The 13,996-nt window shown below is 38.7% G+C and overlaps 1 protein-coding gene across 1 annotated transcript in view; it reads right to left on the bottom strand.

The window, feature by feature from the left end:
* Positions 1–2,818: 2,818 nt before the first annotated feature.
* ngef (neuronal guanine nucleotide exchange factor) overlaps positions 2,819–13,996 on the bottom strand; it is a 26,229-nt gene continuing 15,051 nt past the window's right edge. The window contains exons 5-15 of the mRNA XM_035679355.1: positions 13,247–13,494; positions 12,904–13,064; positions 12,646–12,798; positions 8,820–8,949; positions 8,594–8,668; positions 6,765–6,854; positions 5,816–5,979; positions 4,535–4,693; positions 4,040–4,119; positions 3,859–3,963; positions 2,819–3,740 (exon numbers count right to left, since the gene is read on the bottom strand). Coding sequence (XP_035535248.1) covers positions 3,481–3,740; positions 3,859–3,963; positions 4,040–4,119; positions 4,535–4,693; positions 5,816–5,979; positions 6,765–6,854; positions 8,594–8,668; positions 8,820–8,949; positions 12,646–12,798; positions 12,904–13,064; positions 13,247–13,494 — 1,625 coding nt within the window. The 3' untranslated portion in view covers positions 2,819–3,480. The remainder of the gene's footprint in view (positions 3,741–3,858; positions 3,964–4,039; positions 4,120–4,534; positions 4,694–5,815; positions 5,980–6,764; positions 6,855–8,593; positions 8,669–8,819; positions 8,950–12,645; positions 12,799–12,903; positions 13,065–13,246; positions 13,495–13,996) is intronic.

The raw sequence follows: 13,996 nt of genomic DNA, 5'->3' as shown, positions 1-13,996 counted from the left end.
TCATGTTTGTATTTGGCAACCTGGGAATGACCTCGGGCTGTGGAGCACGTAGGAGAAACTACTATGGCTGCAAAACTCGCAAAAAATGCAAAAGCCCCTATTGTTTAGTTTGCCCGTTGCTACTGTAGAAACACGGCAACCTACCTGCAATGCAACCCACGGCTTCCGTGGATAAAAGTGGCTCATTCAAATGTAACAAACACATGATTCTTATTTCCATGTGATACACTAATGAAAACATACATATGAATAATATATTCCTTTTCTGAAAATAGATCCTCCTAAATGTTACACACTGGACCTGTAAGCCACATAATGAACAAATGAATCTGTGGAGTTCCAATGCGACCTACAAAAGTCCAGAGTTCAATATCGAACACACTTTAATTGCTGTTTCTAAATTGAAGTTCAGTGTTCACTGACATTCAGAAGACAGAAAGCTGTGAGCAGCAAGCTCACTCTGTGGTACCAGTAAACTCTCACGCAAGTTGTTGTTACAACTGACGCTGAATGTGTGAAATACAAGAACAGGAAACTCTGCTGCAAAGGGGCTTACGTTTTTTGTTGCCTGCCATGTGGACTGAAGGACATGTCCTGGATTAATAAATTAATCATATTGAAATTTCAAACTGTAAACAGCTGCTGTCAATAGGTTTAATTTAAATCCACCCATTAATAGAGAATGTTGTCCCTGTGCGGTGCCCAACTTACATTAGAGTAACTTTTTGTGACAATTTTAAAAAGGGAACTCCTCAATATTGTTTCTGTTTTTTTTGCTGTAAATAAATAAGTCTTGTTGGCATATGAAGGTAGTACAGGTAATTTTCCCAACAAAAGAAATAATGTGTGTTTTGGAGGCAATATGGGTGTTTTTTTGGTTTCGTTTTGGAATAGTAGTTTATATTGTTTTGGTACTAGTATGCCTCATAAAAACTGCACAGAATGAGCTTGTCTCTGCTCAGATTTGAAAGTTTGGTTCAGCTGAATCCTCTCGCCCCTCCCTAACTGTGACGAAATAGGCCAGACTCTGAGGTCTATAACGTATGCTGACACCCACCGCAACACAAAATATGTAGCCACAAAGCCACGTCTCCTACAGGTGATTCTCCCTCACTCTCTGATGCATTGTTCAAATATGGAGAGAGAGGCAGAATAACATGTATGCCTGCCTCCAACTGTGGCGTTAAAAGGGCTGTGCATCTTGAATTTGTGGGAGAGAAAATAACTAAATAGCAAGTAATAGCAAAAGTCAGGCACATCTCTGATTAATGCTTTATGAACAATAATTTACATCTTACAAAATGAAATAACAGTTTATAATTATTAGTTTAAACATCAAATGTTTGCATTACTGTACATTGTATTTAAAGACACACAGGCTTTACAATCATGCTGATCCATACAGTAGTTGTTCATAGTGTTACATTCTATACAGTTACGACAGACTGCAGTTATTTGGCATTAAATTGCTATTACAGGATTTATCCCTTGTGTGTGTGTGTTTGTACTCCTTCAACAGTTTTATAGTCAAATTCCTTTGGGTATGAAACACTGTAGGCGTAGAAACTAGTTTGGAGTTTGATAGCAGAAACTGCGGTCAGTTTGGGTTCATGGCAGGTAGAAAAAAGCTGTTAGTTTAGTTACTACAAATAAGGACTGTTTTAATTTTCGACAATCGGAGGGTAAAAACGGAGTAGATCTTCTTTTCAATCTAAGTAGCTCTGCAGGTATACCACACTATTCATCCCTTTATTTACCACAAAAAATAAGTGAGGAGTTTATCAGACTAAAAGTACATGACATTACTATATACATCTTTTTATTTGTGTATTTGTTTATTGGATGATTATGGAATGTTATTTTGCATGTAGACCTAAATGAAGCTTTTCTAATATGCAGCAGAGGAGCAGACATAGGAAGGTTAAATGTAACTTATTAATAGTTAGCACAATAACTGAACTTTAAACTACAAATAAATATAATTATAATTATAATCTTATTTTTGCAACTCCTCACAAAAATGAATGGTTTTCATGGTGTTCTGCGTGTTAAATAAGTGGGACCTGCTGTATTTGACCCGGCCTTTTAGAACATAAGGTATGTAATGATGGACAGCAGAGCATGCTGCAAAGAACCATTTCTGTCAGTGGTGTTTTCAGGGTTTGCCTTTTTTGATGGCTATCAATCTCAATGTAATACTATGCAATATTACATAGTATTACATATATAGCAAATAGAGATATGGACAATTGAATGCACAGAGCGACTTTTTGTTGAGAACGATTGTCCTCAGGTAGTTTTTTTTAGTTCCTGTCTGAGTTTATTTGTTAATCTAAATGATGTGAAACCAGCACAGAGCTCTGTTCATGGACACAGTCAAGTGTATGAAAGCAGAACACTGTTGCTATACTGACTAGATAGCTAACTCACCAGCGTTCCAGGGGTAAGTGGTAATTAAACCCACTCGACCTGAATGATAGATATAATAGATAAAGAAAGATATTCAGTTTACTGTCATACTTACATTTGAGAAGCTGAAATCAGAGAATTTTGAACAAAAATTCTAATTCATTATCAGCATAGTTGGCAGATAATTTAATACTTGACAACTAATTGATTAATCGACTAATTGTTGTACGTTGGGGTCATGTTTGGTATACTGTTTGACTTATATCTACAATATGACACTGTAGATATGAAATGATTGCAGTTTGGTAAGTTTTAGGCACAAAAAAGGCTTAACCCTAACCCAACATAACATTAGTAGTATTTACACAGCTGATTTCTATGGATGTCCTGAAACTTTTGTAGCCACTGTGTAAACTTGTCATTGTTGTAACTGCTGTGAAGCCAAGCTGACCACTGCTGCTGTTCTCCATAATGTGTTTAAATGTGATTTTCACACTTTCATAGCCAGAAATCAGGTCTGGCTATTGTCAGTGTTTCATACTCATATGTCACTTTAGCTGACGCACTTTGAATATTATTCATTCATTTAATCATTTGTGTTTTTTTATACTAATACTATTTAATGTTTTATTTTATTAGACACTTAACTGTTTATGCTGTGGGTGTAGGGTATAATTTAGTATTGAACAATGAAATTAACACATGAAAAGTTTTAAAACTTGCCCATGCAACTGAGGGATGGTTACAGAACTGTACAAGAACATTTAAGGTTCTTGCCATCCCCACACACAGCTCCAAACCTCCATGCATTACACACCACATTGTGTGGGTCTACTAAAGACCTTCTGCACACGTTTATATGAGACATGCAGCATTGCTTGTACAAGGTTATTAACTATTTAATAATTTGTCCCAGAGACCAAAACTGAGGATTTCTAAAACACTACACATTCACTGCTAAGTGAAAATCAAAGTGACAGGATGTCATAGTATGGGAATTAAGTCCTGATTCTTTTTCTCTTAGTGCATATGGCCCTGAATGTGACACTTGAATGTGTCACTGTTACTAATTCACTGCTTTACTTCACTGCTCTCCCCTATTTGATCAGTCCAAGGATTGGAGAAACTGGAGACCTTCGGGACACGTCTCCCCGGCCTTAAACCAACCCTGGTTCCAGTTTGCGGGCCTCCTCCACCTTCCTGGGCCTGCTGGATCCTAAAGGCCTCTCTCAGGTTCTGAGCTCGGACCTCCTTGCTCTGGATCTCCTCTACGACTCGACTAGGGAACCAGCCCCTTTCGCCATCATGGAGCCTTTCACCCATCATCCAGCCTGGAATACAGAAGACACAGAAAGAGAGGAGACATGAAGAGAAAATTATAGGAAATAATTCATTTTTGAGTAACGGTCTACAAAGGGGATATAAAAACAAATTTGTGCCTCTACGAACCATCGTCTGTTCTCTCCAGGAGGTTCAAAACATCAGCCATCTCAATGGAGAGTTCATCTGGCTCCTGAGATGAGTATGACTGAATACACTGCACCTGTGGAGAGTCTGATAAACATCACAGACAGTTTAAGTTCAAATCTCCACGTCTCTATGTTGAGGACTGTGTTGGTGTGATACTCACCTGGTTGGTGGGCACTGGTAGACATAAAGCGTGTGCGCCGGTTAGGAGTGAGAGCACACGTCCACCGAAGCTTATCACTCCTGTCCACACGATGCCATTGATTAGTAACCAGTGAAATGTAAATTATTTTTTTATAACCTGAGTTTTTTATTCTTAATTCTACAATAGGGCAAACTACTTTCCCGGGTATCAAACTCATTTTAGTTCCTGGACCACATACAGTCCTGTTTGATCTCAAGTGGGCCGACCAGTAAAACCATTGCATAATAAACTACAAATAACAACAACACTGAGCTAAAAGAACAAGCAACTATATTTATGTACATTAAAGCTGCAGTAGGTAACTTTTATGAAAATAACTTTTTGTTATATTTGCTGAAACTTTCACCTTTCAACTTTTCACTGGGCCTGAACAAACTGTCATTACCCCCTAACCCACATCTCATTCCCAACAACTCAGTGGAATCCTAAGCTAGTTCTGCTTCAAATACTCACATACTGCCGGCCTTGAGCATGTAGCTGACTGGACGCTCCTCTTGGTTCTCCAGCAGTTTAAGATTAAAGACATTGGCCAGTTGCTGACCCTGGTCTTCAAGATCTTCAGTCCTCAGCATGGCCCGCGTGCATGAGTCAAGAACCTGGAACTTGTCCCCGCTGATAACAAGTTGACTGAATTAATATTTCCTGCTTTCAGTAAACATACACTTGCCACTATAAACAATTGCAGTCACAATGCAACATTCCTGCCATAAATCTTACCTTTGTGAAGGTTATAATGTTGAGTTTTTGTTGAAACTGTTTTAAATTTGTTCTATTTTTCATTTGAATTCATTCAATATTTCATTATTTGGCTATTTATTCTACTTTATTCTATTAGTTCTATCTTATAATTTCTTCTAATTGGACCCCTCTGTTATTATATTATTATTTATATATTTATATATATATTTGTTTTGTTTTTTCCAAAAATAAATTTTTTTTTATTTGCCCAATTTTTGATCATTATATTATTATTATTATCAGTTTTGGGATACTGCTGGAAACTGTGAATTTCCCCTGGGGATGAATAAATATCTACTATCTATCTACTAACTATATCTAATCTATCTGTCGTATCTTCTTATTCTACTATCTATCTATCTATCAAGCTCACTCTTAATGTAAAAAAAAATGCAACTTGATGATCTTTTGCAACAAAAGCAAATCCTTCTTCAAGGAAGAAGCCAAACTGTTCATTAATGGAATGGAAATTCTCCAAATATCTAATGCAAAATTCCTTGGAACTCTTGTGAAAGATTGAATTTGAAAAATCCTATTTAACCATTTGTATTACTGTGCAAATAAATTAAACTAAATTTGACAGTTGTTGATTCAACTGCATATTGTAGTCATTTTGCAGGATGTAGTTTGTGGTGCTATTGAATTGTATTGCGCTATACTGATAGGTGTATCTATTATCTTGTCCCCTCCATTGATATCCATGGTGAAAGGCTAAATATCAGAAACAGCTCTCTAAGGCAATACAGTTACACAGCACCATAAACTACATATTCCATAATTATCATAAAGTCTCTATAGTCCCTATAAAATATATTTGAACAAAAACTGAACCTTAAGAACCTTTATGAAGGTAGGATATTGCTATATTACACTGCATTAGTTTTGATTAGGTCAGGTGTATCTAATAAACTGGCAGCTGAGTGTAAACAGACTGACAAAACAAGCAATGAGTTCAAACACAAAGAATTCACAGTAAGGATTCTACCAAGTGCTTACCTGGAGCTGCGCTTGGTGACCAGAAGCAGATTGTTGAAAAGGAACAAGTAGACTGGTTGGTAGAGCTTACGACTCCGCATGGTCCTAGTGCTCTTAGGCCCAGCCATTAGCTGCACTTCACCCTTCTTCAGCAACCAGCGCGAGTGGGAAATGATTGGCACAGACTACAGGGGTTAAAAGACGTTAAAATATATTGGTATAAAGCACAGTAGTTTCACAAAGAGCCAAACATAACTCAATGATAAACCTCAGGATGAGTACTGTTGGTTTTTATAATCTCATTATTCTGTCAATTCTGAAAGTCTGTTAAAACTGAAAACGACAAGGAATCTTCATGATTGCCAGTCTAGCACTATTGGCACTATTTTCAGGAAAAATTCCATGCTACTCTATGATACTCAAAATGGTACTCTACAAACAAATGGGTTTGGCCTTGCCCAGTCATTTCCGATTTATAACAGCCAAGGGACATTTCCAAAAAACTGAATTAGTTTGTTTATAGCCTAAGGTTAGCCTTCTACATCTGGCAATCAATGAAAAAATGAATAAGGATGGCTGCAAAGGATAAATAACGTGTCCAAAGCATGGCAAAGAGAGAGCTTCATTTCTCAAACCTTTGGAATCGGACAGACTTATTTAGTTATGACATATTTAGTCTTAAAATCCAGACTTGATGAGGATAGTTTCCAAATTTGGACACAGCTATAGTTTGAAAAGGTCCCCTTAATCCTTATGTTGTACTGTTGTACTGCTTGATGTCAGATTGTCCTGACCCTCTCTTAATTTACTGCAGCCACAATAGCAAGGCTCCATATTAAGGAATAGATGCACACGAAGAATAAACATGTCAAAAATAGTATGCAGTATGTAGTAGTATACAAAGCCTGGAAATCATGAAAACAGAACTTTATTACTTCAATCCAGCTGAAAATGAAGAGACTTAATTTACCTTGGATTTAAACTCCAGTGTTTTCTCAATGCTGATAAGCTCCTCAGTGCGACTCATTTTTCTCACCCCTTCATTGCACTCTTTTACAATCTGAGGAAGACACAGATATACACCTTAGAACATCATATAATATATCATATGTTTTGTTCTCATTGAAGATTAATGTATTAGCATATTTGTTTTTAATAATAAACCAAAAAACTGAATCTGGCAGAAAATCATATTTTAGACTTCACATTTGTTGCATTTTCATATTTCAGTAGGCTAACTTCCTGGAACTCAGTTCCAAGGGAACACTAGCTGCACTTGTAATTCATGCCAGGGGCTTGATGTAATGAGTTATCTGAGATTATCCAAAATGAAGTGCAAAAGGCATCTGATGGTGGAGATCGACGTAATCCACCACAACCAGAAGCATGCAAATAAATGAACAGTGGAATCAACCAATCAGCAAATAAGATGACAAAAAGAAATCATGCATGTAATAATAAAACATGCGTGATATGGCAAATATCAGTAATATTCATTGTCATCATTATGAGTGTCCGTCTGGGCCAGCAGGTGAATGCACAGTGCCATATACAAACTAATACTAATACTAACTAATACTGACTCTTTGTACAGAATTGAGTTGTGGAAATTACCATCAGACTCAGTAAATCTTTGATTGTGACACAAGTAGTTGTAAATAAATATTTTGACACTGATTGCTTTTCTTAACTGTCCCATTAGTTTACCCTCCAGGGTAAATACACACTGAATATGGCAAGCTATGTGGAGCCAGTGCTTGGACAAAAACCAAAACTGAGCACAAGTTCTTATAAATTAACTCTGGCCGGACAGACCAATCACACCTGACCTCCAAATTAATTTATTGCTGAAATATAATTCTAATTAGATAGACCCTTATGAGCCATTTCTAAACCTGAATGGCAGCAACCCGTAGAAGCAGCAATACAACCCATTCAGAGTAAGAAAATTATGAACTGCCCACAGGCAGCTGGTAGTCTGGCAGTAATACAGTGAATGATTAAGCTTTGCTATGCCTTCAGACTGAAATCAACCCTGTATCAGTTAGTTTTAGTTTGTGGGGATGCACTGCTTCAGATAGATGATAGATGACAAACAAACGAGGAAGGTTGTCAAACACCAAAACACTGCATAGCTGTTTGTTTTACAACTTTAGAAAGTGATCATGGAATTAGAACTTTGAAAGGGGCCAACAAAATCAAACTGGCTCGAGCTAAATTAAATAAACAAGTACACAACATTGTGCATATAATGTAGTAAATTTTTTTTTTATCAAAACAAGTAACAAATTCATTAATTAATATTTAAAATAGATTTTTTGCTCACTTTTAAAGCCTTAAACGGCCTTGCTCCTGTATGCATTTCTGATTTATTGACCTGTATGTGGCCTGTTGACCACTGAGGTCTGCATAAGGCGCCCTGCTGGTTACTTTCAGGTCACAGTGTGTTTCCCCCCACCACAGAACTAACTGCATAATTAACTCAGACACACTAATTCTCTATAGTGTCTTTTAAATCTTTTCTTTTTGTGAAAGCTTTTGGAAATATTTGATATGTGTTTTTATGTGTACTGGTTTTATTCCTATTTAATTTTGTTCTTACTCATTTTATTGTTTTCTGTTATCTGCCTCATCTGGTGTTATGTTTCTTTTGTAAAGCATCTTGTACCATTGTTCAGAATAGTGCTACATAAATAAAGTGTATTATTATTAACGCAGTGTGTAAATAATCATGAACCATAATGAGTCATATCATTATGTCTACACCGACCTGGGCCCAGCCCCTTGACTGATGCTCACCTGTTCCAGCTGCTGATGTGCTTTTATAGCATTTGCTTCCCTCTCTGAGTTTTCCTCAGCTTTTTTCAGGATATTCTGTGTAGAGAAACAAAGTCAAATAAAAACAACAAAAAGCGTCTGCCAAACACATATTTATTACTGCAACTTCGACACGTTATATATATTATATCAAACACTTCTGAGTCCTGCCGTTTTACTGGACTTGAACTCATGTTGGCACACTCACTTGTACTAGCAGCTTGAGCCGTGTGATTCTCTGGAAAGGAAGGATTAGGAAGGAGGTGAAGGACAGACCCCTGACACGTGGATGGTTCTCCAGTGCAGCCATGGTCTCCCGGAATGCCTGGTTCCCCTCTCTGCACACACAGTTGTGTTAAGAAGACACAATGCTTAGTTGCTCATACAGCTCCCTTGCACACACATGTCACTATTAGGGACATTACATAGAATTCAATTCATTGCCAGGAGCCTAACCGTAACCCTAACCACTGAGCAAAAAATCAGCTTATTCCAAATTGGGGACACGACTCTTGTCCATCCAATTGTCAGTCTGCACCTGATGATAATGCCCATTGGAAATTGAAAATGAACTAAGAGGTTGTGATGCCAGGCTAGATGTTCGCTATAGAAGCCAGAGAGTTGTGAGTATCGCTTTCTGGAGCTGGTGTGCTGGCTCTGGGAAACCGGATTGTCCTCCCTGCATGTTAGCTGTGAAGCAGCAACTGCTATGTACTGTTACCTTCTTTCCTTACTTACTTTGGTCGCTATATTTTTGTAAAAAGTTTACTAACACCCTCTAGTTTTTACTTGGTTGTGTCTTGGATGCTGTTTGTGTGATGGCATGTTGCTTATTCGATGGCTTATTTGAATGAGAGTAGGGGCTGTGTCCGCCAAAGCGTAAGTTTGAATTGTTTGCAATAGAAGCATCAGCATGACATTTACATATATTGAATTGAAATTTGTCCTCTGCATTTGACCCATCCTATCCACTAGGAGAAGGCAGCTGTGGGCACCCACGGAGCAACCTGGGGTTTAGTATCTTGCTCAAGGACACTTTGACAGATGGACAGGGGAATCGAATCGCTAACCCTGCAGTTAGTACCCAGTCAACCCACTGATGTATGGGCGTCCCTTGTTGCCCCACCCTGACGGAGCTGAGCATCTATTTTTTGCTGAGCGTGTCATATTTGGCTTTTTTTCTGGTGGTCCAGAGTTAAAAAATCGCCCAGAATTGAAAAAAAAAGCTGCTCTTGTCACTGTCCATTTTCATCCAGCTGTCCAATCGCAGTGGAGGAGGGGCGGGACAAGTTTCTTGGCAAGACACGTCCATTAAATCAGGGGGCAGAGTGTCTAAAGGGAGCACTTAAGGTAGGAGTGTATTTGTTTGGCTGCTGAGTTAAAACATTAACATGCTTTCCCCAGACTGACTGACTCCACCTTTAACGTTAATCAGACCAATAAATGTCAATCACACATCAAAGGCAATACCCAGTGAAGAGCAGTGATACCTATTTGGTAGTGTTTCCTTATTGAAAACTTTGAGTTTCCAGTACCCTTAATTGCTAATTAATAACAATGGAGGTCTGTAGCTCTGACTGTGGTGATACTTGGATAAATGAATTATTGGTTCTGGTCTTTCTGGACTTTCTTGACAGCAATCCAACATCCTTCACAGTCATTAAGAGACTGATTGAAACCTGCTATTTCATAATACATTTTATAATACAATTTTAGTAAACTGGCCTAAACATGTATGGTGGATCTAGGTATGCATCTGAGTTCTGAGAAAATGTACACAAGTTGCTGCCCCTTGTACCTCTATTAGTGAATGTGAATTAATAGAGCAAATCGCCTTTGCTTTATGATATGCAGCCTGTAAATAATCTGTCCTGGAATGAATGGCAGTGAAAAGCTCTTAAGAATCCACCAGCTTTTATAAAGAAGAAACGTGCTTTAAAACTGAGAGAGAAGTAAAACAGCTGTTCTTCTCCCAAGCATAAAATAATTAGCCACTGCTTTTTGCACTTTTGTCATGTCCTCTCTAGAGGATGATATAACAAACATTTCTACATTGGAGCTCAGCCACTAATGTGATTTTATGTGACAAGTAATTAGGCTTGGCACTCCTAACACCCTCATGAGTGTGATCTGACTGTTACAATGAACCTTCTGAATAGACTTTGCATAATGTCATTTACATCTAAACAGCAGATGAACAATGAAATTCAATACATTGACTGTCTTAGTGCTGCATCTCCAAAATAAACTAGTCACGGGCCTTGAGATTTTTCCAGAACACATTTTGTTTGTTGGTTTTTCCAGTAGCTGGCAGAGGTCCCGTTCATTGTCTGCCTGTCGGAGGCACCTGCCCTCTGCAGCTCGTGGGAACGTCATACTCTCACTCAGGTATGTGGTTAATGAAGAGGGACGAATGCATTATATTCATAGTCAGCCACACCCTGCACATCACATTTGTCATGTTCAAAAACAAAGCTGTTCTCCTCTGAAAAGAGATGACATTCATAGCCTTAAAAAAACAGAAGTGTCTGAGAAATGACGCATATTAATTCTTTCTCACAGTTCCTCTCTTTCCAAGCGTGCATTTGTCATTAGTAGTCGAGCAGGCCACACCATTGTTCTGATCAGCTGTTTTCTATAATTTACTGCTTTTTTAAGACAAAAATACTGTCCAATATAAAAAAATCACAATATATTTAGATAAATTGTCATCACTGGCTTCAACAGGAAATGGCTGTCCACATCAAACAGAAAGCAGAGTGCTGTTTGCTTCCTCATATTTACAGGTTTCCTGTAAAAACAGACAGCTATAGGGAGGGACTATACACTGATGTGCCTTTTACACCAACAGGGAACTGGCTCTGTTAGAACCGTTCCGAGCATTTCGACCAAAAATAAATTGGTTTGGAACCCAAAAGGTTGGTTCCCAGCTGGAACCTTGGGAACTAAAGGAGGTTGCTGTGCATTGTGCAATGCCCTCTGATGATGATGGTTTCCAAGAATCTTGAATGGAACCAGTTCAAGAAGCAGAATTAATTTGGTGGAAAAGGGGCCTGGGAGGCCGCTGACCATGGTTCTGTTGCACTTGAGGCAGAGCAGGGAAAACAGAAATTATTTAAATATTTTCTCCATAAAATATGGACACACAAATCAGAGATAAAGTTGTGTTCTTGTACAGTAATCAATGAGGCCTGGCCACCAGAAACATGGCACTCCAGCAGAAAGCCACGTGTCGCTTAAAGTTGAAGATAGATTGATGGGTGGAAGAAACGCTGATAAGACTTGGATATAAGAATACAAAGAAATGTATTTAGCATCAGCATGGCATTTACATACATTGAATTGAAATTTGTCCTCTGCATTTGACCCATCCTATCCACTAGGAGAAGGCAGCTGTGGGCACCCACGGAGCAACCTGGGGTTTAGTATCTTGCTCAAGGACACTTTGACAGATGGACAGGGGAACCCGGGGAATCGAATCGCTAACCCTGCAGTTAGTAGAGTACCCAGTCAACCCACTGATGTATGGCCGTCCCTTGTTGCCCCACCCTGACGAGCTGAGCATCTATTATTTGCTGAGCGTGTCATATTTGGCTATTCGGGACAAGTTTCGTGGCAAGACACGTCCATTAAATCAGGGGGCAGAGCGTCTAAAGGGAGCACTTAAGGTAGGAGTGTATTTGTTTGGCTGCTGAGTTAAAACATTAACATGCTTTCTCCAGACTGACTGACTCCACCTTTAACGCTAATCAGCCCAATAAATGTCAATCACACATCAAAGGCAATACCCAGTAGAGAGCAGTGATACCTATTTGGTAGTGTTTGTATTGAAAACCCAGCATCTGAACCAGGAAATAAAGATTATAAAAGTAAAAGAAAAAAAAACCTGATCAGAAAAAGCTGATCAGACTTGGATATAAGAATACAAAGAAATGTATTTATTTTTTGCATACATTGTTAAATAGGGGCACAAACACTTTCAACTCATTACTAGTCCAGACTGTAAAAGATGTATTTAGAAAATAGGTACTCACAAAATGCGTCTGTAGTTCTTCTCCTGGTAAACCTGGTTGATGACGTATTTGATGAACACACTGAAGTGTTCCACAGCGTGGTGGTAAACAATGTCACACACATCAGAAATCAAAATGGACTTCTCAATTCGGTGCTCAAGATCCATAAGGAACCTGAAAATATTAAGAGAGCATCCATTACCCAGGGGTATGAAGCAAAAGCTTCTTTGCCGGACTGGACCTTCATTCGATCATAGACTGATTTGTGTTGTGTCCTACCTTTCACTGGCTTTCATGACTTCCTCGATGTTGGAGAAGAGAAAATGCATGTCGGACTGGCTGAGAGTGTTGATCAAAATGGGGTTATGTAGGAAGTGAGTCTCTAAAATTTCCAAACTCTTGTAGTAGGATGCTTCTGAGGTAACAAGCTCAAACATGGCCTAGACAGAAAAGCAAATTATAAGGACACATTAATACTGAGTGTGGATCCCTACACCCATTACACTCATTGTTCTTCTATCTGAGGCAGCTTCACCTAAATTCTGAAACCTTTCTGGTCTTGCTTACCTCTTGCATTGGTGTATCGATCCAAATAACAAGTCACCCTCACACAACTGCTTACCTCTTGCATTATGACTTCTTTCTGCAGCAGCTGGGTGAGCAGACCACTGGCCTGCACAACATCCAGGTTCTGCCACAAGCTCAGTGAGCGAGAGCTGTTCCTCAGCTGCAGCTGTAATGTTGGGGGAGACGTGACAGATCCTGAAACCACAGTCCCTGCTGTGACCCCAGGGGGAAGGTTCTCTAGTTGCCGCCGTTGCTCAATCTCCTGCTGTTTGGAGGTGTCCCGATATTCCTGATACAGGAAGGCTGGAGAGTCAAAAGAAAATGAGCCAGGCATTGGGTACACATGTAGAACTTTTTGCTACTTGCACCGGAGGTTTGAATTGTGGCATTGTGTAAATTGACATCTGCTGCTTCTGGGCAGAGCTGGAAGAAACTGAGAGGCTTTCTACCACTAATTACTGTAAATCAGTTCTGTCACACAGCACAGGGATCAGCTGATTACCTTACTGTCATAAAAATCAGGGTGAAAGAATTTGTTTATATTTGTGTTTTATTCTGTGTTTAACTGACTTTTGGATAAAGAAATATGTTATAGTTAGTTAAACTATTACACACAGTAGAGTTTCCCATGACATGGGACACAAGCTGATTATTTGTAATAATCTTATTAATAAAATACATATTACCAGTGTTGGGCAGCAACGCATTACTAGTACCGGTAATAATAATAGTAATAGTATTTATTAACTAATAGCAAAAGTAGTAATAATATTACAGTTACTCCCCAAAAAATAACTAGTTACAA

This window comes from Morone saxatilis, unplaced genomic scaffold (assembly GCF_004916995.1).
Source record: "Morone saxatilis isolate NCDOM2014 unplaced genomic scaffold, NCSU_SB_2.0 Contig8, whole genome shotgun sequence".
Lineage (NCBI taxonomy): Eukaryota > Metazoa > Chordata > Actinopteri > Moronidae > Morone > Morone saxatilis.
This window is presented reverse-complemented; position numbering and strand designations above follow the sequence as displayed.